Source organism: Canis lupus, chromosome 25, assembly GCF_011100685.1.
Source record: "Canis lupus familiaris isolate Mischka breed German Shepherd chromosome 25, alternate assembly UU_Cfam_GSD_1.0, whole genome shotgun sequence".
Classification (NCBI taxonomy): Eukaryota; Metazoa; Chordata; class Mammalia; order Carnivora; family Canidae; genus Canis; species Canis lupus.
In genome coordinates, this window is record NC_049246.1 from 34,472,743 (window position 1) to 34,495,883 (window position 23,141).

Consider the following 23,141-nt stretch of genomic DNA (forward strand, 5'->3'; position numbering starts at 1 on the left):
CACTTACAGAAGCCAAGGCCGCTCATGCTTCAAGGATCAGAGCCCAAATCATGTCTCAGACCTTCCACTTAGCCTTCTGGAAGAACTTTCTTCCCAGAAATCTTAAGAAACTGCTCTTCTGTGTCACAGAATGCTATCCTGTCTTTCCCTCAAGCTCTTACTAAGGGACCAGCGTGGGCTAAGGGGGGCGGGGACGACTCAGCAGAAGTAAAAGACCTAGTCCCCTAGTCCCCACACTCGAAAGAAATCCCAGACCAGTCGAGAAAACAGTGTGTGGACCCTGAGAACCTGAAGCAGGTGCACCAAGCTGGGCCTCGTTACCCATGAGGCTGGGCGATGGACAAGTAAGGGTACAGGGGGTCAAGGAAAATAGAGAACATGCAGCTCCTCGCCCTGGCAGCTTTGCTTGGCTGCGAGAAGGGAGAAGAGAGGACAGACCTAAGAGAATACTTCTTAAGGACGCACTGACAGGCCCCTTTACCGTCTCAGTGCCTGAGAAAGTGGCCATATAGGTGACGGAATGGTCGGGTCGGAGCAGCCTGATTAGAGGGAGGGGGGATTATACGAAGCATTTTTTTATTGTCTATGTTCTGCTGCCCTGACCTCTGGGGCCTTGCTGACCCTAGACAGGGCTGCCCCTCCCAATGTTAGTTAATCCTCAAGTTAGTAAAGGAGGCAGTCGGCCTGCCTCTTACGTGCAAACTAACCAACCCAGAGTCCACACCCCAACCACCTCCTTTATCAGGCTCACTCTCTCTGCCACTGTCCCCTGCCCTCATCACCCCAAGGCCAGGGTACCAGATGACTTGGGACAGCCCCAAAACCTGCTGAAATCATTCAGACTAGCCAATCCTGAGCCTGATCCCCCTGCCTCACCTCGTTCCTTCCCATAGGAACTACAGTGAAGGCTCGTGTCCTGCCACCCCTCGCTCACTCCCTCTGCCTCCAGGCTGACCCTGCTGCTTCCTGTATGGTCTCCTACGCCGTGCGTGCCCCCGCCTACTGACAACTGTGAGTATAAATATCTCTTTGTTCAAGGGCAATCTTCTCCTGATCTGTGGGCTTCATTGTACCTCAGTAAGACTGACATTTAAAACAGCGATGGATTCATGTTGGCACACACCAAATTTTTTCCAGTTGGCTCACTTGTGTTAGGGAGAAAGCAGGGTACAACATATAGAGCCAAGGAATGGGAAGTCTTGAGTTCAAGTCCGAACCTCTCCTTTCTACTTACATAACTTTGCACCAGACACTTAACTTCCTGGGGCCTCACTCTACTTGTAAAGTGGGAACAGGACACCATGTATAGGAGTTGTGTGTGAGCTGATATGAGCTAATGTATCAGAAGTGCTTTCTACACCATAAAGTGAGGATATCACTATAATCCTGTCTTGATATATCGTAAGATCCTTGGCTATGGGACCCATCTCATCAAATTGTCGTGAGCCTGTCACTCGGTGGAGAGCAAGCACCTAGGCAGTGCTGAGGGAAGTACCAGTAAATGGCAGATGCTTCAGGTGTGAAGCGTGTAGGTCTCTCTCTCCTTCCCAACCATTCCCCTCCCAGCCTTACCTCTCGGGTAGAACTCTCTACAAATGGTCCCCCAAACATGGCGGCCATCCAGTCACAGCTAGAAATCAACAGGGGCTTATGGGCACTGATGGTGCCGTCGTCCAGGATGAAGGTCACATCTGTCCAGGAGGAGAAGAGGATCTCGTGAGGATGTGGTAAAAGAATGTGGGACCACCGACCCCAAAGCTCGACCTTGTGCCGAGACAACCTACTTCCTTCTGAAGCCACAGCCGTAGAGTGCTACGTGACCAAGCTCTCGGGCTTGGGTGCTAGGCTTCAGGGGCAGAGTCATCATACCTCCAGGACATCAGCAGCTGAGATGACTCAAAAGGCTAATCGGACCAACCCGGACTCTTCCGAAGACTAACAGGAGGTTAGTTTCCCCTACCCTCCTAAGCACAATCCATACCTGAGAAAGTGCCTTTTGCCAAGCACTCTTTAACCCGGTTGGTCCGGCGGACATGGAAGGCCTTAGTGATCTCTTGGTTCATGAAGGCCTCGTTGTTGAGAATGTTGGCCACCATCATGCGCAGATCAAAGACCTCTAGCAGTTCAGCAATGTGGGCGATGTGCATGAGGTCCCGCTCGTTCTCGTCCAGCTCTCCGGTGTACAGGTACTTGAGAACAGCCCGGAAGGGCCCCGGCTGGATGGAGTTGTCCATTTTTACCACCACCATCAGCCGGGATTTGTAGGTGAGAGGATCCTCTGCCATTTCTTCCTGGATGCTCACAAAAGCTCGGCTCCAGGAAGACAGTACTCGACCCCTCCCAGGCAGATACCCTGTTCCATTGCCCCGTAAGATCCCATCGCTGGTGGAGGCACGGAGCCCAGCAGGACCAGAGCCCCCACCCTCCTCCACGCTCTCGCAAACGTCAAAGCTGGCCGCGCGCAGCAGGAAGTCCCGGCCGTGGTGGTGGTGGTGGTGATGGTGGTGGTGGTGATCAGGGTGACCCCGGTGGTCCTCTGGGCGAGGGCCCCCTGGCCCCGAGGGGCCCCCCAGCTCTCCCCTCACTTAGGTCCATGAGGAACAGGTCGTAGAACTTGGAGGACGAGGTGGAGAGGTAGATCTTGTGGGCAAAGATGCGCACCCGCTCCTGCAGCACCAGTATGACATCCGCACACAGCGGGTCCTCCAGGAGGTGGGCGGGGCACTCCTCGCTGCTGGACGGGGGATCGGGCACCACAATGATGGGGGGGGGCGGCTTGGGAGGCAAGAAGGGCGCCTGCAGCAGAGGCCGCTGCACATTGCGGAGATGGGATTTCCAGAACTGCAGGTGCCGCCGGGAGATGAGCGCAGCGCGGATGGCATTGTCAAAGACGTCCTTGATGCCAAACTGGGCCACCACACTGGTCTCGTAGTAGGGGATGCCCAGCTCCTTCGCCACCTCCCGACCCTTCTCTGGGGGAAGGATCTCATTGGGCTTGATGGGCCTGGTAGGTTCAAGAAGGAAAACCAAAGATGTCGGTGGGGGAAGAGGGAAAGGGAGAGGAGGGCAGAGGCAGCTCTCCAGAGCCTGCCTGTTCTTCAGGGGACTGAAGGGTGGGGTGGGGGTGGAGGGCTCTGTTCAGGATCTGTCTCTGCCTCACTCCTGCTCTTTCTCCTCTGTCTAGTCAAATCTTACCAGTACTTCAAGCCCGCTTCCAATCCCCTCTTCTTACAGGAAGCCTTCTGTATTTATGCCAGCTCCCCACCCTCCCCAGCTCCAAACGAGGTAGCACTACCTCTCTGGCACTTACCATGCAATATTCCATGCTGGTTTTTAACATGGCCATATATGGAGTTCACCTCCCACCGTGATCATAAGCCCCTTTCATGCAAAGACCACCTCCTTTTATCCTGTCCCATGGTGCTCACCCCAGGATTGCCCTCACAGACTATAATACATGCATGGATGGATGGATACAGGGATGGATGAACAAATGAACCATAATGGGCACTCTCTTTGCCCCCTTTCCCACTCCCCCGCATGGCTTGCTTCAAATGGAAGGTAAGACATGAGGCCAAGTGGATTCCCTCAGGGCTGAACAGGATCCATGGAGATGCACCCCCTCCCTCTGTCTGCCACCTTGCCCCTCCTTAGGCACCAGCACCCCCTACCTAGCCAAGGGTCGCCTGGCCCTATTGACAGCCTCCAGGTCAGCATAGCGCAGGTCCAGCTGGCAGCCCACCAAGATGACAGGTGCTCGGGGGCAGAAGTGCTTGATTTCTGGGTACCACATGGTCTTGACATGGTGCAGGGAATTAGGGTTGGCAATGGAGAAGCACAGAACCACCACATCGGATCTGGGGGTGGGAGAATGAGGTTACGGGCCGGGAAAGCTAGCGGTAGGTGATCGGCCCCTGGAACACAGGAGAACACACATACCCACCCCACCCTACACTACATCCCACATCTGTCATGCATCTACTCACGTGACCTTACACAGATGGATCATAAGAGGACTTCTAACTTATGAGCCTCTAATTTAGCATTTCAGAGCCTTCGAAAACCCTCATTTTGACCTCACAGCTGTCTTATGGGTTAGAAATTACCATTTTACAATTCACAGGTTAGGAAAATCATTTCAGAAGAGGTTCTATTTGCACATAGTCACAGAGCTGATAGGTAGCAGGGCTGAGAGTCCAACCTGGCTTTCTGAGGCCAAACCCGGCTCCTTCCAGTGTCCCAGGCTGCCTCCCCCGTGAGGGTCTGCCAATGCTGTATGCCCTGCTCCCACGTCCCAGCTGAAATGTCACAGTGCTGCTCACTTTGAAAGCAGGGAAAGCCTGCCCCACCTGGCTCCCTGCAGGCAACCAGAGGCCTTACCTACCTCCCATAAGCAAAGCGACGGTCTTTGTGGTGGTCTCCAAAGGTGTCCCAGAGGCGGAGGGAGACGCTGACATCATCTACCACATCTCTGGAGCGTTCCAGCACCTGTGGGATGTGGCAGCGGTGAGGGAGAGGAGTGGGAATCATGAGCAATGGTTCTAGGGGTTTCCACATGTTAGCTCAGGGTGACGCCAACTCATCCCTGAGGGTCTTGGACAGCATGGGGGTGGAGGGACAGAGCTAGCCACCCCCTCTGTGTCCACGTGCCGTGCATAGCACTTTAGCCAGGTGCCATCTCTGCAGACTCAACAGCAAGAGTGGCCTCTAAGCTGGTCAGAAGGGAAGAGCCTCTAAGAGGGAAGACTGTCAGGGAGCCTGCCCTGTTCCCAGCTTCATCTGCAAATCACAAGCTTCTGATTTTGGTATTAGCCAACAGTTTTTTCCTTCCTCTCTGCTCTCCAACACACCACCCTCTTCCCCATAGTGCTCCCTATTACTGGGGGCTGTGACTGCACAAGACGCTGTGCTCCCGGCAAAGTTTGGGTCTCCGGCACCAGCCCAGCCATGCAAAACACAAATGGTTAAAGATCCCTCCCCCGGGGGTGGGCTCATTTCAGCCCTCTCTCCAGGGGCTCCTTCCTCTTCAGCTGCTGCCCCCCCCCTCCATCCCCAGGGGCCTCCATGGGCTGGGTCCTGTTTGGAGACACTGAGCTATGGCTTGGAAAGAAGCCCAGATACACAGGGCGGACCCCCAGCCGAGCGGCCTTGTAGACTTACCTCCTGGCACACCCGATACTGGTCGATGGCCCAAACCGTGGGCACATGGGTGGCGAGCAGCTGGTACTGGGTGAGGGTGGCATTGCAGGCCCGGGCACAGATGAGCCTGGTCTTGCCCACCGCGTTGTCTCCCACCACAACGCACTTGATGGTCTCTACGTTTGGCCTTTCATAATCCATGTCAGAATCCATTAATTGGGACCTGAGGGAGAAGAACGCAGAGGTCAAGACGGCTCCGCGCCCGAGGCCCGAGGCCCAGGGCCAGCGGCTCTCCTCTGTCAGGCTGGCCCGTCTGCCAGCTTTTGAGTGGAGAGGGGGCGAAGGGAGTGGGTAGCTTTCTGGACGATAGTTCTGCGGGGCCTGGGAAGCGGGGGGCCCATTCAGGCTGAGAGGAGCAGTTCTACCGCACGATCTACTCGTTTGCCTCCTGTTGCCACCATCCTCCCACTGGGCTTCTGGCTGGGGGAGGCCGGTGAGAGATCCCCAGGCAGACCCTGCCCTGGGGCCCATCCCCACGCTCCCAGGAAGAGGAGAGTCTACCTGGGAAGCTCACTCATCATCCACACTCTCCTCCTCTGGGCAGAACAACAAACAGCTGAGAAAAGCAGAGTCCAGGCCAGGTCCCCACCCCTTCCCAGCATGCCTGAGGGCAGGGCCACTTTAAAATTTAATGGACTTGTCAGAGCTGGGTGGCAGCTCTCCTGTCCTCCACCTTTGTTTGCCTCCCTCCCTGGTGGTGGATTTTCAAGCCCTGGCTTGCCTATGGCTACCCTCCAATGCTAGCCCCCAGCCTCCTTCAGGGAGATGCCTGAGCAGCCCATGGGCCTCCCCTCCTCTCCTCTGAGCCTGTCATGTTGGCTCATTCAGCTGCAGGCCCAGTTTTGAGATGGCAGTGGAGTAAACATGGGCCTGTGACCATTCAGTCTGTGTCCAGCGGGCCTCCCCACCCCTACTCAGGCATGCCCTCTAATCATCCTGCATGCAGCCTGAGGGAGAATGAGATGGGTCCCCTTCCATACTTTCCATTCCTAGGGAGAAGGATTCTCAGGCTGGAAGCCCCCAGACACCTGGCACTGCTGGAAGGACGCTCACTCAATTGGCTGCATGGGTAATGGGGTTGCTGGGGAAAGCAGGGGGGTCAGAAACTTGGGCTTGAATTTCTGGGCAAATGTTTGCCTCAGTTTCCTCCTGTGCTGAGCAGAGGGGAAGTGCCTTGTGCACCCACAGAGGGGGATGGCTCAAATTAACAAACAGAAAGGCCTTCTGTAGTCAAAATGTCATGTAAGTGTTTAAAACGCTGTCACCCAAAAAGGACCCTCAGCTTGGGGGTGAAGGGACTTCGGATGGCAGGCTCCCAGTGGCATCTACTCTCCTGAAGGGGTTGAGGGGAGGAGGCAGAGGCAGGTGCAAGGCAGACGTTGTTAGGGAACTTGGTTTTTCACCTAGGTCACTGGCCTGCTCCTGCTCACATTCCCTGTGTGCACGAAGTCAGCTGGGGGCTGGAGCCACCTGGAGGATTCCTTCCTAGGCCAAGGAAGGCTGAACTCCTAGGAGTCCTGGAGGCAATCCAGGCACCCTCACCGCTGAGCCATCCGGCCAGAGAGCCAGGCCACCAGCAGCAACAGAGCAGCTCCATTCCTGCCGGGCTGTAACTGGATGCCAGCATGCAGGAATGCAGAACTGAAATATCCAAGTAACGATGGCAACTGGGATTTGCGTGAGTAGATACATCTCAGCAACCTAAGCAGAAAGTGCAGCAAGGACTTTTCAATGAGACAAGCGCCTCCTCCTCCTTGGAATTTTACAGGATCTGAACTCCAAACAAGGGGTCTCCACGCAGCCCCTCCTCAATCTCCAGAGCAATTGGCTGCATGATTCCTCCTGCCCCCTCCACCCTCCTCACCCTCCCTAGTGGGCAGCCCTTATCCTAACCACCATCTTGCCTCCTCCCTGCTCTCTCCCGAGCTCAAGACCAGGAACCCCACTTTGATGGTTCCTGATCTCAAGTCAGGCAACTGGGAAGGAATGACCTGGGCTGTAGTTTCTGTTCTATATATTGAAGGACAAAACAGACAGACTCCCAAACACAAATATGTATGGCTGGAGGAGAGAGACTATAACCCACTCACCAACAGAACTTCTTTCTCAAATTTAGATTCTAATGGCCTTGTGGGTGTGGAAGCAGGAGGAGGAATGAGGAGGCACAGAGGAGGGGCAGCAGTTCTTAAATCCAGGAGCACCTGGATGGTGAGGAGGATGCCAGAACACCAGTAGAGCAATGCTGGTTCAAAATCAGAGAATTTATTATTAAAATACCCCTGCACACCTCAAACACCTCTAGAGTTAAGTAAGGGACAGCCAACCAACAAGTAGGACGGCAACAAACACTGCCGAGTTTTGACAGCAGACCTGCTGGGTGCTGCTCGGCTGCACAGCCCCTCCCCATCCATTCTTCAGCTGCTCCTGCAGCCTTCCCCTGCTTGTCCTTGGACTTCCTCCCTATTTTTATCATTCTCACCCACTCCACCCCTGTCCCAACTGCCTGACTTCAAATCTAGGAAGCTTCTGATCTAGGAAAGGGCAAATCACTTGGCTTCTCTGGGCATCAGTCTGCCGTTCTGAAGAATGGGTATGAGGGCTCTGGAAGAAAGTTTCCCAAATCTTGGTGAATTCACGCCAAGAGAGCCTGGGCGGAAAGGAGGTATTTGTCTTCTTATGTAATCTGGTATTATATAATGCTAGATTACATATCTATATATATAATTCTATCTCTCTTTAAGATACAGACTGGCCCAATTAAGCCAGCAGGCAAAACTCTTTAGTCGAATCAGGCCTGTCTTAAACAGGGATTCTGTACTGGAGACAGTGTGCCAAAACCACCAGTAATATAATTTTTGCTCTAGAATATTGCTACTTTACTGTATCATTGGTGATGTATGATGATACAACCCACTCAATGAGCTTCTCAAGTTCCCCTTCCCTTCTGGCACGCTCTCCTTCAATGACTCTAGACTTTTCCGCACAATTGCCTCATTGTCATTCCTTCTGAGCCTCTAGACAAACCTCCATAAACTATGGCTTCCTTGCCATCCTGCCTGGGGTACCACCACCTCCAATTCATTCCTCTCCCTCAGTGATCACAGAGTCACATAGATGCTCCCTTCCCACCCTGTCCCACGATCCCTGTCCCCCTCTCCACAATCGGCCTCCTGCCCACTGCTCTCTGAGCTCCTTGTACTCAAGCCAGGCCAAAAAGCAGGGTGTGCTCAGATTAGCTACAACCCTCACCGGCTCAGTCCCACCCCCACACCCCTACACACACTCTTTGCAGAGCCCAGAAAAGCCCCCCTTTCCCTCCCACAGCTGATAGGAGGCTTGTTCATCTGTGGCTGTCCTAGTCTGGTTGTCAAGGAAACAACAGAATCTCCCTGGGAGCCTGGTTTGTCTCCTAGCAACCAATATCCCACATCCTGCATCTTACAAAATGCAAAAGGGAGGAATATCCTCAAAATGAAGGTAAAAATCGAGGAGGATGGGGAGGAAGGGAAAATCGGGAAGAGAAGACCAGAGAGGGTGGCTTTTCACCGGGGTTGCTGACACTGTAGCATTGGGGAAGGCGGAGAGATGAGATGAGTCCCTCCTGCAGATTCAATGGACAGCAAGGCTCAAAGGGATCTTGAATGATGGCATGAACAAAAACTGCAAACCTGAACACACACACACAAACCTTCTCAAACATCAACAAGCAACGCTAAGCGTCTCTCCCATAGTTTGCCAGAACTCTGATGCACAGACTGCAATGGAGTTGGGTTGAAAGAAAGATCTCCGGATCGGCGAGCAAAACATCCAAATGCCATTGGTTTTTAAACAGAAACATTTCCACCACTCTGGACCTTGATTCCTGACACGCTGCTCTGCACATACACACACACACACACACACACGCACACGAAACAGAAATAAAATGTTTAAAAACGGGTAGAGGGGAAGGCCACCACACGCCGAGGCAATCAAGTCATCTTCCTTTCCCTAGAAAAACCCGGAAAAGGTTAGTCCCCCGCCCCCTGAGACCCCAGCAGCCAAAGCTCTAGCCAAGGGGAGAGGGACCCGCAGGGGTGAGGGGTGGGGGTGGGGGTAGAGGGAGGGGAGTCTGCAGAAGGGGCGCAGGTAGGGCCGGGGAGGGCACGGGAGGGCGAGGCGGCGCGTTTCCAGGCAGCTTGCAACCCGGCCATAATAGAAATTAATCATTTACTTACACCACTACATGTGACGGGGTAATTTCTAGTGTAAGGAACACATCTCTTCCTGCTAAGCACGCTCATTTTAGTGAATGTCTGGGGTCACTCCGCGCGTGCAAGTTAGGACGATGCGGGGCCGCCGCGCTGCCGCCGCCGCCGCCGCCGCCGCCGCTACAGGCTCCGGGCCCGGGTCGCGCGGGATCGGAAACTCAGGCTGAGCCGCCCAGGCCGGACGGCGGGCCGGGGGCGGCCGCGCGCGCGCCACTGCAGCCACCGCCTCTTCCGGATCAGCATCTCCCCGCGCCCCGGGCGCCCGGGGTCATGGAGGCGCGCTGGAGGGGGCTGCGCGCGGCCGCCCCGACCTCGGGCGCCTGGGCCGCGCCGCCGCCGCGGGTCCTCGGGCTGCGGAGGCTGCAGGCGACGCGCAGCGCAGGAGGGCAGGGGCGCGGCCGCCAAGACGCCGGGCGCTGCAGTCCCGCGGCCCGCTCGCGACCTCCTTTTTTCATTCACAAAAAAGGGAGAGGGGAAAAAAAAAAAAAGAAAGAAAGAAAGGGAGGAAGAACCAGGGGGGGAAAACAGCGCACCCAGGCCGGCGGCCGGGACAGGCTCCGCCCACCGCGGAGCGCCATTGGTGGAACGGGAGCTGGGGGCGGGGCGAGGCGGGGCTAGAAGGGGATTGGGCGGCCGGCGGCCCCGCCCCCGCTCCAGGCTCCGCCCACCCCTCCGCCCTCCCTCCCTGCCCCCGCCTGGAGGGACGAGCCTGGGAGGGTCTCGGCCCACCACTGGGGGCGGGGCGCTTCCCTCCACCTGGCAAGGTGCAAGATCTCGCCGGACGCCCACGGGGTTTCCCCCTTTCCTCCGGGAGGCTGAGGAAGAACTGGGAGACGCATCTTAGCCCTGGAAGGGATGCGAGTTAGGGGAGGGGAACTTGGCATATTTTCATTGCCCCTTAAGCCCAGGCCTCCGCCCCCGGCCCAGGGGGAGAGGAACACAGCGTTTCCATACAGGCCCTCCTTTGGCTTGAGCTTCTTCCTGGCACCTGGGGGCCTTCCTTCCTTGATCACTAGCCGTGCAGCTACAGCCTGTGCCTCCGACTCCTGCAGGGCCCCAGGACTTTTAGTCACTATCACCTGCACCTTTTCCCATCTAGGCCTTCTCCTCCTCCCTCCCTTGTCAGCAGTCTGTGCTTCCAGCCCACCTCCATCCTATTGCCACCTGGAGTTTACTAGATAGTAAACTAGATAGTTTACTATCTCCTGACCCCTTAAAAGAAATGCCATGAGGATACTAGCCTAAGACACCTTTGGACTCTCTTAGTTTACTCCTCTGTAAAACAAAGAGGTTATAAAGGATGACTTCTGTAAATATTAGGCAGTCCTCAAAGGAAGTTTCCATGTCCAAGGCCAGTTGGATTCTGATGATCCTGACTACTGGTAATCATAGTACCCAGCTCAGTCTGATTTTATCTGTTTTGTCAATTACCTGCGGGCAATTTTTTAAGTCCAGACTGACATGCCTCCCACCTCACTGGCTCCAGCTTGTGCTCTGAGAATGCAAATCCAGTTTAATATTAGTTTATGCAAAAATATGATTAGGAAGAGAAATCCATTGCCAAAAAAAAAAAGCCAAATAAAAATGAATCTTGTATTCTCTGAAGTATGCTTTCCATCTATGAACGCTTATAATTGGAAGTTGCTCATTAAGGAGTTTGTGATAAATGTGCTTTCTGGCCTGGTCCATGTTCAGTTAGTGCCTGATTGGTGGAGGATGCTTCCCCCACCTTCTTCTGAACCTCCCCAGAGCTGAAGAAGAGGTTAGCGATGACTAGGTGTGCCGCTTCACCCTTCTGGTTAGGATTCTGTCTCCATAAGAACAGAACGTATTGGTTTGAATACATGCATAGGAAAGAAAGCCATGCGCAGGCGTGTTCTTCCCACATGTTTGGCGATGAAGAGCCTCAGCCCATCCTCTGTGTGCTAGATGTCCCTGCCTCAAAGAAAAGCATAGCATGACATCTCTGCACGGGAGCACCAAGGGGCCAAGGCCTCCCCTGCTGATACCCTGTTGCCCCCACCCAGCTCCAGAGTGCCAGCCTGTTGGCGTCACCTTTCACACATCCCAGCAGCAGAGACAGCCCCAGGGTAGTACAGAGCAGAAAAACAGAATTGCCCTCTGCCCCAAATGGAGGGGCTCCCAGGTCTGCCTCTATGGGGCCAATGCCCTTTCCTCCTTCAGAGAAAGAGCCAGCTCAGCCTGGAGACCTCACTGCCCAACAGGTTGCGCTGTTGGGGTTCAAAGGTGTAAGGTTGGCCAAAGGAAATTGCACCCCCCACCCTGCTCACATTGGGTAAACTGTTGCAGGCAGAGACAGGTGCTCCGCTGGGGGACACGACCTTAATTTCTAGTTCTGCTTTTGGCGCACAATCCTCTTTTTCAGCTTTTCTTCAAATCAGAGTTCTTTCTGATTGCAGCACCTCTCAGGCATTCCCAGTCAGAGCCTCCTCCAACATCTCTGCCCTGAACAAAGCCCTCTGGTGACTCCTCTGTCCCATGATATAGGCCCCTTGAGCCTGTCCCCAACAGGCATCCCATCCAGCTACGCCCATAGCCACTCTCCTCAAGGACATCATGAGCTGCCATTTTCTGGAAGCCTGTGAGCGAGAAGCCCCGTCTGGGGAGAAAACTCTCCATCGTGGTTCTCAGGAGGGCACCTTCTCGGCAGGCTCTCAGCCAGTGCCACAAGTCCTCCTCTGCCTGAGGCTCCAGAGGCTCCTCCCCAGTGCCTGCCCAAGCTTTGCAGACTCCTCTCTCCGTGTGGCCTCCTCCAACCTGCACGTTCCATTTGTGTCGCACACAGTTCCAGCCTTTCTACCGTTGGCAGGCTACTGATCTCTCTTCTTTCGGCCCTCTCCTGGAACACTTGAACAAAGCCCACCCCACAGGTCTGACATGAAAGCCTGCCCCTCTCCCCAGCAGCGTGCAGTCTGGGGCACATGGCATTGGCACTCTGTGCTTGGTATTAGCTGAGAGCAAAAACAGAGGCATCTCAACATGCAGAGCCTTGTCAGGGGGAAGGACAGCCAAATCTGGAAAGTCCAGAGTCTCTCAGCCTCCTTGCCCAGGACTCAGGGGGCACCACCAGGTTGTCATAAGAGACAGAACAAAAAAAAAAAAAAAAAAAAAAAGAGAACCCTCCCGGGCCTTTGCTCGAACAGTTCTCTCAGCCTGAATACTTCTTCTCATCCCTTCACCTGGATAATGCTCACTCATCCTTCAAGTCTCAGCTTAGATATCACTTCTTCCAGAAAGCCCACCATGAATACCCTCTACAAAGCTGGCAAAGTTCCCTGCCCTTCTTCTGTGCTCCCCGAATAATACCAATCCCACTGCTCTGTCATTGGGTCTCTCTCTTCCTCCCTGTACTGAGAACTGTTCAGGGAAGGGACCATGTTTATTTGAGAGTTTCCTTCTTGCTGGTATGGCTACCAGTACTCAACAGGAGCTCAATAAATGCTTGATGGGTGAATGAATGTCTGGGTGGGGAATGTGAGAACGCAGGAGTCAACCCCACCAGTGGTTACTCACATGCTGTCCAGGGAGGTCTTCCACAGGCTGTACCGGCCTTGTCTTTGGGTCGCCATTGCTCTGGGTACCCTCCAGGCTCCTGGCTATGCTGGACAGAAATGAATGGGGCAGGGCAGGGGAAGACAGTGAGAGAAGGAATAAACACACTGTGAGCTACCTGCAGAGGCACCACCAGGTTGGTCAGCCCATACAGAGGGTCTACTCAGGGCAAGAGCATGGCTCCTGCTGTCCAGGCTCATTGGGCTGACCCAGAGGTCACCTGGGAAATCAAGGAGCTCCTTGAGGGCCATGAACAGGGCTGAGGGTCCATCCCATGCTGCAGGCACTTGCACCCTCTGAACTGGTTTGGCAATTTGGAAAGGACACTCTGTTGTCCTTCAGGAGGCCTGGATTCCATCGTCATGCAGCTGGGTGATAGTGGGCAAGTCTCTCTCCTCCCTGGGCCTGTTTTCTCATGTGTAAGGGTCGGGTCAGTTTATCCAACACTGATATTTATTATGGGCTCCTAGCATGGAAGGCCTATATTTTATCAGCCATCCTTTTCACTGAAGAAGCTCCTGACCCAAATTAGGCTCAGCAGAATATCAGCTGATGGCCACCAAGGCTGAGAATGGAAGAAGGAAGTATTTGGGGGACAAAGTGGGGAGGGATCAGAAACATAGTAAGAGAGGCAGAGATCTCCACCTTCAGCTTCCTTAAATGGTCAGTCACAATCTTGCAACAGGTTCAGCCAAAGAAAATTCTGGGGGATACCTGGGTGGCTCAGTGGTTGAGTATCTGGCTTTGTCTCAGGTTGTGATCCCAGGGTTCTGGAATCAAGTCCCGCATTGGGTTCTCCACAGGGAGCCTGCTTCTCTCTCTGCCTATGTCTCTGCCTCTCTCTGTGTCTCTCATGAATAAATAAATAAATAATCTTAAAAAAAATAATAAAAAAAGAAAATTCTGGAATTTGAGGAGAGATAGGGAATGATTAAGGAAGGGCTCAGCGAAGCCAGCTGGATACCTCTGGAAGTAGCTGGTACTGTGTCGTTAAAGGGTCATAGAGGGGCATCTCTGTGACAACCCTCCAGGGACAGGGGACCACAAAGCAGAAGAAAGCTAAGGTAAGAAGTCCCCCAGGATCCCTGGGTGGCGCAGCGGTTTGGCACCTGCCTTTGGCCCAGAGCGTGATCCTGGAGACCCGGGATCGAATCCCACGTCGGGATCCCGGTGCATGGAGCCTCCTTCTCCCTCTGCCTGTGTCTCTGCCTCTCTCTCTCTCTCTCTATCATAAATAAATAAAATATTAAAAAAAAAAGAAGTCCCCCAAGCCCAATGTGGGTAGGGTTGTAGACAGTAGGAACCCCAAGAGCCCTGAGTAAAAAGAAACTAAAGCAGAAGAGCAACCACTGCAGTAACTGGTGCCAGCTTCGGCTCTAGTTTCCCCTCTGCCAGGAACTGGCTGTGTGACTTTGGGCAAGGAACCTAACCTCTCTGGTCTTCTGTTGGGATAATAATATTACTTGCCTGAAGATGGCGGGGGGCGGGGGGGGGAGCGCTAGATGATCCTCTCTTGGCCCCTTCCAGGGCTGAGATCAGAGACTGTGTGTTCCCTCTAACTCCTCCTTCATTTCTGCCCTCTCCCCCCTCATGGATTTGTGCTCAGTATCCCTGTGCGAAGGGGGACCTATCTCCCATTTGTGCCTCAGCTGCCTACACTGCCTGTGGCCAGCAGGCAGCACAGAGGGTGTAGAAGTCTGGCAGTCTCACCTACCAGGGTTGGAAAATCCCATGCCCACCTTGGCCCTGGTGCCCAGGGGTTCCCTGGAGAAAATGAACAAGCAGGTGAGGCAATGAAAGGAACACAAACAAAATTTCTGCCTGGGATTTTCAAAGCCCAACTGGCCCCTTGCAGCCTCCCCTCCACCACACTGTGGGGCTGGAGGCGCTGCTCAAAGCAGGAGCTGAAGAATCCACTCCCAGTCTGGCCTGGCCAGGCTGCAGCCGGCCCCAGCTGGCAGAGATCTGAGCGTGCAGACCCCTCTGCCCACTCACCCAAGCCCCTCCACTCTGGCCCTGCCTCCTAGGGAGCCACAGCTGGCTGAAGCCTCCAAGCAGTGGATCTGTAGCTCTGAAGCAGCTCTTTGCTTAGAGGAGAGACTGGGGCACCGGTTGGCTTCTCTCTTTAAGAGCTGCAAGCACCACCACCACTAATACCACAGGGGAAATGCAAGAGCCACCCCAAGGCTCCTGGGATGTTATTTCTCAGGACACTACGCTAGAAACCACTAGGCAGGCCTCCAGCAGAAAGAAGCGACATGGTGTTACTTCTGCTGCACTTCGTAGACAGAAAAGTTACGAAGGGGAGTGGGCAAAAATGCACTCCCCTAGCCAGCGCGTTCAAGGACCAAGATCCTTCACTTCAAGCAGGCTCCAGACCTTCCGAGAGAGGACAGGCTTGTTCCTGGAGCCCTGCAGAGCTGCAAGTGAGAAGCTCTGAGGAGGCTGATCACCCCAAAATAGACTTGTTTTTTTTCACAACTTTTTCATGAGGCATTGGCATCTCTTGCAAGCATGGAAAAAAAATAGCCTGAACTGTTAACAAATAAAGATTATAAAAAGCCCCAACTGTTCCCCATGGGTTTCCATGTGGCTGCGGTGTTCTAGAGGGGGGCAGGGAGGGGGCCGGGGGGGAGGCCAGTGGAGATGTGTGTCCAGGGGCCCCCCAGTCTCCTTACTTCTGACCCACCTCTCCCTTGGGCGCTGGTATTGCTGGAGCTCACAGGGATAATAATCCACGTTAGGGATGGGAAAGATTTTTGTTGGCCCTCAGAGATGGTCCACTGCGAGTGTGTGTTATTGTTTACCGCTTCCAGATAAAGGAATGCATGGCATGGAACAGAGAATCTTTCTGAGAAGAAGACAGAGTTTGTTTAGTAAACCCTTGGAGGGCTCAGTGTTCCTGTCAAGGTCAGCTTAGCCTGAATCTGGACCCTGCCTTGGGCATTGCTGCCTGTCAGTAACCAGACCTGAATCTGGGGCTGTAGCTGCTTTTGACGCAGATGAAAGGATTGTGTGCGGCTTCCCAGGAAGGGAGCTGGCCCTCACCTGCACTCTGGGTTCCCCTTGCAGGGCTCCAGGCCAGAGCCTGCAGAGCACCGCCCTCTGCACCCTTTGCCTGAGTCCTGGAGCCATCTTGGTACTTGGGCTCCAACAACATGAGGAAGGAAGGGTGTAAAAGTCGCTGGAGTGGACTCTGGAAGGGGGTTCCCATCCCCTCAGGGTTCTCAGCAAAATTAGGGAGTTGACCTGGAAGACATCTAAGGAGCCTCTGGCCCTGACTTTTTATAACCAGAGGAAGAGAATCCCCCAACTTCTAAAGCTCCACATCCTCCACAAAGTCTGGGATCCATCAAGGATCTGCTCCAGCCCCCATGAAGGCCCCTTTTTCTTCTCTTCTTTCCTTCTTCCGTCTTGTTCTCCCTTTCCTTTGCCCCCACTCCTATTCTTTCCTCTCCCTTTCCCCACCTCCTGGGCAGAAATTTCTAGAAAAAACATCTGCACCTGGCTCTGGTTTGGTCAAAGAGAGGAGGACGGTTGGTTGGCGAACAAGCAGGACAACTAGGGACCGTCGTGGGCATTATTCAACCCTGGATGGTCCTCCAGAGCAGACAGCTGGGGAATGCTGGGCAGAACTTTCCTGGAGTGGTGAGGGACCAACAGGGCAACTGCATTGTCTCTGGACCTCTCTGGACCTGGAAGTCCTCTCTCAGGCTCCAAGCAGCCAGAGTTAGTAGCCAGCTACCCTGGGAAACTGCAGCTGCTCTCAGGGTCAGGGTGCAGCGTGCAGAGTCCAGGGCCCCGGGTCTCAGCCAAAGCATTGCTCTGCAGGGTGTGACCATTCCCAGAGTTTTGGACCCCCAGGGCAAGGCACAAAGTGAGGTGGGGTGTAGGGACTGACACAGAGACAGAGAGTAGGAGCAGGTGCTCAGGTTTGGAAGCTTCCTCCAGAACATGTAGGTCCTTTATTTATTTATTTTTTTAAGATTTTAAAATTATTTATTTATTTATGAGAAAGAGAGAGAGTGAGAGAGAGGCAGAGACACAGGCAGAGGGAGAAGCAGGCTCCATGAAGGGAGCCCGACGCGGGACTCAATCCCGGGTCTCCAGGATCACGCCCTGGGCTGAAGGCGGCGCTAAACTGCTGAGCCACCTGGGCTGCCCATGTGGGTCCTTTAGAGACATAGCTTGTGGCCCTGGTCCCCGGACAGAGTGGCAGGGGTGGCAGGGTGCTGTTATGCTGCCCCTTGGAAACACAGTCTGGGCACCTCAAAGGCCATTGAATGCATGCCTCAGCTTTGTCTGGTAGCTTGGGGCTCACTCCTGCTCACCCTACCTTTCCCCCAACCCATCCTCATCTTTCTCCTAGGGGCCCCATGCTGAGAGCTGTCTGGAAACTTGAGCTGGGGGTGGAATCCTGGGGCTGGAAGTAGCCCCAAGAGGAGACCCATCTCCACACCCAACAGGAAAGCCTTGGGGAGGCAATGTGGCTTCAGCAGACCTTGGCTTATAGCAGCTCCCACCACTATCTTATCCATGCGGAGCTGAGACTGCGGAGCCCTGGTGCTAGGGGACTCGGAGTGCTGACCACGCTGAACCTCTCTGGGACCTGTCCCGTGGCCCTGCTGGAGGCAGATGTGGCCTGGGCCCCTAATAACCAAGCCAGGCCAAAGGTATGTGACCTGTCCTTGCAACCCCAGTCACATCACTTACTTACCCTAAGACTGAGAAAAATGAGGCTTGTTTGCTCTTTTATTCATTTATCTTGTTTTGCATATCACATGCATGCTAAACTCCTACCAGTGCCAGACACTGCTAGAGATGGTGATGATTATAAAATGATGATGCCATCTGATCACCAAGAAGCTTAAGCTTAATCATAATCATCATCATTTATCACAAGTCTGTTCTATGCCCAGTACTGGGCTAACTGTACTCCTTCATTTACGCTTCAAAACAATCCTCTGAGGAGGTACGATTATCCCTACTTGGTAGATGGGGAAGCCGAAACTTCAGGAAGCCACGCGACTCGCTACTGTCACAATGCAGGCAGGCCCAGAGCCTCCCAGGGGAGATGGCACAGCCCCGGAGCCCCCTCCAACCTCGTGCCCTCATTTTAGAGCATTAACGTGTTGTTCTTAATTCATATGAAAATGACTATCTTTATCTGAGCAAACTGAGCTAGAGCTGAACACAGTATGTGCCAAGTCACACAGGGAGTTTGAGGCCATGTGGGGCCTGGTGCTGGGGTCCTTTCCCCAGACTTGATCTCTGTGGGCTTCAGTTTACTCTTGCGTGAGACCGGGTGGTTCTGGTGGATGATCCCCACCGGTTTTGAAATCCTGACTGTGTGAGGTTATCTTGTGACATGTTTTCTGCCATCAGGGAGGGTCGCTGAGAATGGATCAGCTTGCCTCAGAGCCCTCCCGGGCCCCCACTCACCCTGCAACCCCAGTCCCAGAGGAAGTCAAGAATGTGGAAATGTTTTCATGCCTCCAGGTATGGGCTTTTAACTCAGTTGATGCAATATATATATATATTCCATATATTCCTATATATATATATATATCAGAGAAGCTGACAGGTCTTAACTGCTGGAGATAAATATGCCCTAGAAGTGGAAACACAAGGAGGACACAGAATTTAGAGCCCGGAGCCAAGGTCACCTATAAACAGGGGCAGCTGGAGCCTTAAACAGTCACTTCACACAGCCCCTCAGTGGGTCTGACTTCCTGCGCAGTGGCCTTCACCTTGGCTAGGGCCCATGGCCACCCAGCTCTCTGCATCGGCTCCCTGTCTGAGTTACCTACCAGGGCATCCTCAGGCCCCAGGAAGCCTCAAGTCTAAGTCTCGTCCCTTCCTAAAGCAAAAGGAGCTCTCTCACTCAGCGACTGCTTTGCCAGGAGGCCGGCTGGGGTGGTGGGGTGGGGGTGGGGGTTCTTGGCTGCCCTGCGTTCTGGGCCAGGTGTGCCTAGAGAGAGGAGTCAGATTGAGTGGGGTGGGGTGAGGGGCCCAAGAGAGGGTGAGGATTAGAGTTAGGGATGCTGTTCAATTTCTTTTCGGAGAAAAAAAAAAATTTCTTTTCGGAGAAATGGATCCTACTGCCAGGAGGATCCAGCAGCTCCAGGACTGGGGAAGGATATCCAGAGGCTGCACAGGGTCTTGAGGTGAGCGGTGAGGAAAAGCCAGGTGCAAGAAACCCAGCAGAGCAGAGGCATCCCTGGTACTGGCAGGAGCCACCCAGGCTGGAGAAGGGTGTAAGGGCTGAGGGGGCCCCAGAAACACAGGTGGTTGCAGTGCCCCATCCTGGCCACAGGCCACTTTGATTGAGTAGGATGAGAAGGGCTGTTGGAGGAGGAGAGACCCCTGCTTCCCCTTCCCTCCTGGCTTGGTTCCAAGGAGAGTGGAATGGAGGCCTGCCCTGGCTCCTGTAGACACTGCCCCTGGAGACTCCCACTGTATGTGGAACTGTAACCCCTTCACACACACACACACACACACACACACACACACACACACACACACACACTTTCTGCCTTGGGCTCTGCTGCCTTGGGTCACTGGTCCAGAGTCAACAGGCTGCTGCACCCTGATGGGTAAGACACCTGATTGATTTTTTAGCCCACCTTCCCCCTGCCTTCACATCTCTCTCTTTCGGAGATCACATTCTGAGACCTGCTCGTTGTACTGAGTTCTGGAAGGAACCTGGTGAGGACAGGTGAAGCAGCCAGAGCTGGAGCTCCTCTCTTTACCCCGGGCACAGAAGAAGGGTCCAGGGGTGGTCTTGGGATGGCAGGGCACAGATTGTGGACTTACCTGCTGCCTTTCCTCTGGGGCCCAGCTGGCCTATCACCGTTCCCTGTCCGTAAGCAATGTCCTGGGCTGGGCCAGGGGGGAGGGAATGCTTGTGGAAACAATACTCGGATTTTAAGGGCTGGGATCCAAAGCCCAGCCTATGGGGAGCCAGGTAAGGGTCATGGTTACTGTATCCAGGGGTGGGACTAGTAGGCTGGCCTCCTGGTCACTTCCCTCCCAATCCAGGTCTGTGCAGAGCCCAGAGATAAGCCACTTGGCCAGGAGGCCCCCCTCCCAACTTTGTACAGGTGAGCATTCATGTTATCTGGGCCCAGCCCCTGACCCCCTCAGGGCCTTTTTTTGGTCTGCCTTGAGGCTCTCATTCTGACTTCTGTCCTGGCCTCTCCTCCTCCCTGGTGACTCACACTTGCTTTGGAATTTCACTCACTGGCTCTTTCTGACGCACATCCTGGGAGCCTGGCCTGGAGCCAGGGAACAGGGCTGTTGCTTCAACCCCACCGGTGATTAATTTTGGCAACCCGAGCTGGAGGCTATATAGAGGGAAGCAAGGCTGGAGAAGCAAGATGGGAGTTGGGGGGGTGTTGCTGGACAGGAAGCCTTTCTTCCTGCTTCTGCTCATTTGCACTCAGGTAGAAAACAACGCGAAAGCTATTAGCCTGTAGTCCTGGCCAGCCAGGATACTCAAGAAGGTTGAGCAACTGAGTTCAAAACCTACATATATTGTGCTTCTTGGAATGGATTTCTGGACCTCAGTTTACCCTTTTGTGAGTGTTAAAGGTTTGCTAGTCCCTCATTTTGAATGCTAAGAACAATGGCCTTGTACTCAGTTGATGGAGCTTACATATCCCTCACAATGGCCTGGGCTCTGTTATTTCTGCATTTTGAATGTGCTATGAGGGACTGGTGCTGCCTGGGATTGTGGAGAGGGGAAGGGGGACTTGACATGACCCTGCACTGGGCTGGAATTCATCCTGCCATCACGCCGACTTGTCCCCATCAGATGCCTCAGCTGAGAAGGCAGAGGCTCCCCATGGCCTTCAAAGCACTTACCTCCCCTGGGACCCTGGTGCATACTTTGGTAGCACATAGTGGAGCCCTGGGTCCGTGTGCTGTCTTCACTCCTCCAGAAGCTGGTTGCTTTTCCCATTTTCTCCCCAGACTGTTCTCCACCTCTTATCTTCCCCAGCTGCCCAAGGCCCAAGGACTCACAGTCCCACCCTGCCCCTTCCAGCTCCTCTGCTAAGTAGAGAGCTCTATGCCAGACTGATCAGCTGACCCCTGTAGGTTCATGCATGGGAGGAGGGTTGGGGGACACCCTCAGTGTATTCAGGAAACAAAGTCCTCACCCCATTGTCTAACCCCAAAGAATGGCTGCAGTGAACGGAACCATGAGCCAGTTTTGGGGGAGTTGGCCTGTCAGTGAAGATATTGCCCCTCACCTGGGATCTGGTGGTCGCCCTAATCACTGCTAAGGTAAATCTGGTCTGTAGGGGGCGCTAGAGAAGCACACTTTGGGCACTCCTCACCTTCTCCTTCTTAGCCACACTGGGGGGACCATGATCATTTGGGAAGATGTAGAGAAGTAAAGGGTAGGTAGGGTTAAGGAAATGAATCTGTGCCTTGATACGCATACCAATGATTACAATCAGGATTTTTTTTTTCAAGTTAAAAGCACTGTTAATAAGATAATACATCATGATCAGATAGGTTTAAGAGTTTGGAATCCAGGGCACCTGGGTAACTCAGTGGTTGAGTGTCTGCCTTCAGCTCAGGTGGTGATCCCAGGGTCCTGGGATTGAGCCCTGCATCGGGGTCCCCATGAGGAGCCTGCTTCTCCCTCTGCCAATGTTTCTGCTTCTCTCTGTGAATAAATGAATAAAATCTTTAAAAATAAAATAAAGGGTTTGGAATCCCGAGTCAAACTGAGCTCAAATCAAAGGAATTCCACTTAAAGGTTTAGGATATCCTATATATTTCCTTCTGTAGTCTTCAATATTTTTAAGTGATACAATATATGGCACAGTAAAATATGACACACATCCAAGTCATAAAACATAATAAAGACCCCCCACACACACACACACAAAAAGACCCACACAAGTGTGAACCCCTTACTCGATGTAAAAAGCGTAACACAACCAGCACATTGCAACGTTGAGACCACGGGAGTGTGACTCTTCGTTCCCACCCCTCACCTCTCAACACAGGGACCCCTACTCTGCATCTGGCATTTGTCATTTCCCTGAAGATTTGGAATATTTTCTATCCTACGGTGTGGGCATCTCTGAATCACATACTGTTCAGGTTTGCTCATTTTTAAGCTTTGAGAAATGATATTACACTGTGTGTGCATCATCTTGTTGGATTTGTCTTTTCTAGGCTTTATGTTACTAAGATCTGGCAACCTGTTGTGTGTAGCCGCAGTGCCTTCATTTGCAGGGCAGTGTAATTCCCAGGGCAACAACATATTATCTGCTGTCCAGTCTTTGGCTATTATGAAAATTGCTCCTTTGAATATTCTTGTGCTTGTCCAAGTGCACATGCTCAAACATTTGTCATTGGGTAAATGGAATTGTTGGGTTATGGGGTGAGTGCTTGCTCTCAAGTTGACAAGATTGTACTGAAGTGTTTTCCGAAGTGGCTAGAACACCCACAGCGTAGAAGGGTTCCAACTGCTCTTGATTCTCATCTCCACCTGATTTTTCAGATTTAAACATCCACTTCTCTGCTGGGTGCATAATGGCATCTCAGCAGCAACATTCTGTGTTTCTCTGATTACTAACAAGGTCAAGTGGGTATCTTCATACGTTTTGGTACATTTGTTTTTCTTTTTCTTCAAAGTGCCTGTTCATGTCCTTTGCCCATTTTCTGGACACCATCATTTTCTTATCATCAGCGATTTGTATGAATTATTTATATATTCTGGAACGAATATTTTTCAGTTATGTGAAAAATATTACATATAATAGATGTTATAAATATTACAATATTTAATTAATATTAAATTTATATATTATATAATATTATATATTTTAAAATATTAATGTATTTTAATATACAAAAGAATTTCTAACTTTTCAGCTCAATGTGTGAGAGATATTTTCTCCAGGAAAGTGGCTTGTTATATGACTTTCTTTATGGTGGCTTTCGATGAACATGCATTCTTAACTATATTGCAGTTTGATTTATCAAGTTTTCTTTCACGGATAGTATATTTTGTGGTTTAAGAAACCCTTCTTATTCTGAGGAGATAAATATAGTTTTCTATATTTTTTCTCCAAAATGTGAAACTTGCCTTTCCTG

General features: G+C 52.9%; 2 protein-coding genes across 2 annotated transcripts in view; one reads left to right on the plus strand and one right to left on the minus strand.

Moving 5' to 3' along the window:
• The window catches only part of RHOBTB2 (Rho related BTB domain containing 2), a 30,673-nt gene extending 10,759 nt beyond the window's left edge, over positions 1-19,914 (minus strand). Inside the window, 8 exon segments of the mRNA XM_038573804.1 lie at positions 1,573-1,691; positions 1,982-2,579; positions 2,581-3,004; positions 3,672-3,857; positions 4,385-4,488; positions 5,161-5,362; positions 12,984-13,071; positions 19,839-19,914. Coding sequence (XP_038429732.1) covers positions 1,573-1,691; positions 1,982-2,579; positions 2,581-3,004; positions 3,672-3,857; positions 4,385-4,488; positions 5,161-5,362; positions 12,984-13,039 — 1,689 coding nt within the window. The 5' untranslated portion in view covers positions 13,040-13,071; positions 19,839-19,914.
• Positions 19,915-20,011: 97 nt separating this feature from the next.
• The window catches only part of PEBP4 (phosphatidylethanolamine binding protein 4), a 247,315-nt gene continuing 244,185 nt past the window's right edge, over positions 20,012-23,141 (plus strand). The window contains exon 1 of the mRNA XM_038573813.1: positions 20,012-20,125. The gene's annotated coding sequence lies outside the window, so the exon portion shown is untranslated. The remainder of the gene's footprint in view (positions 20,126-23,141) is intronic.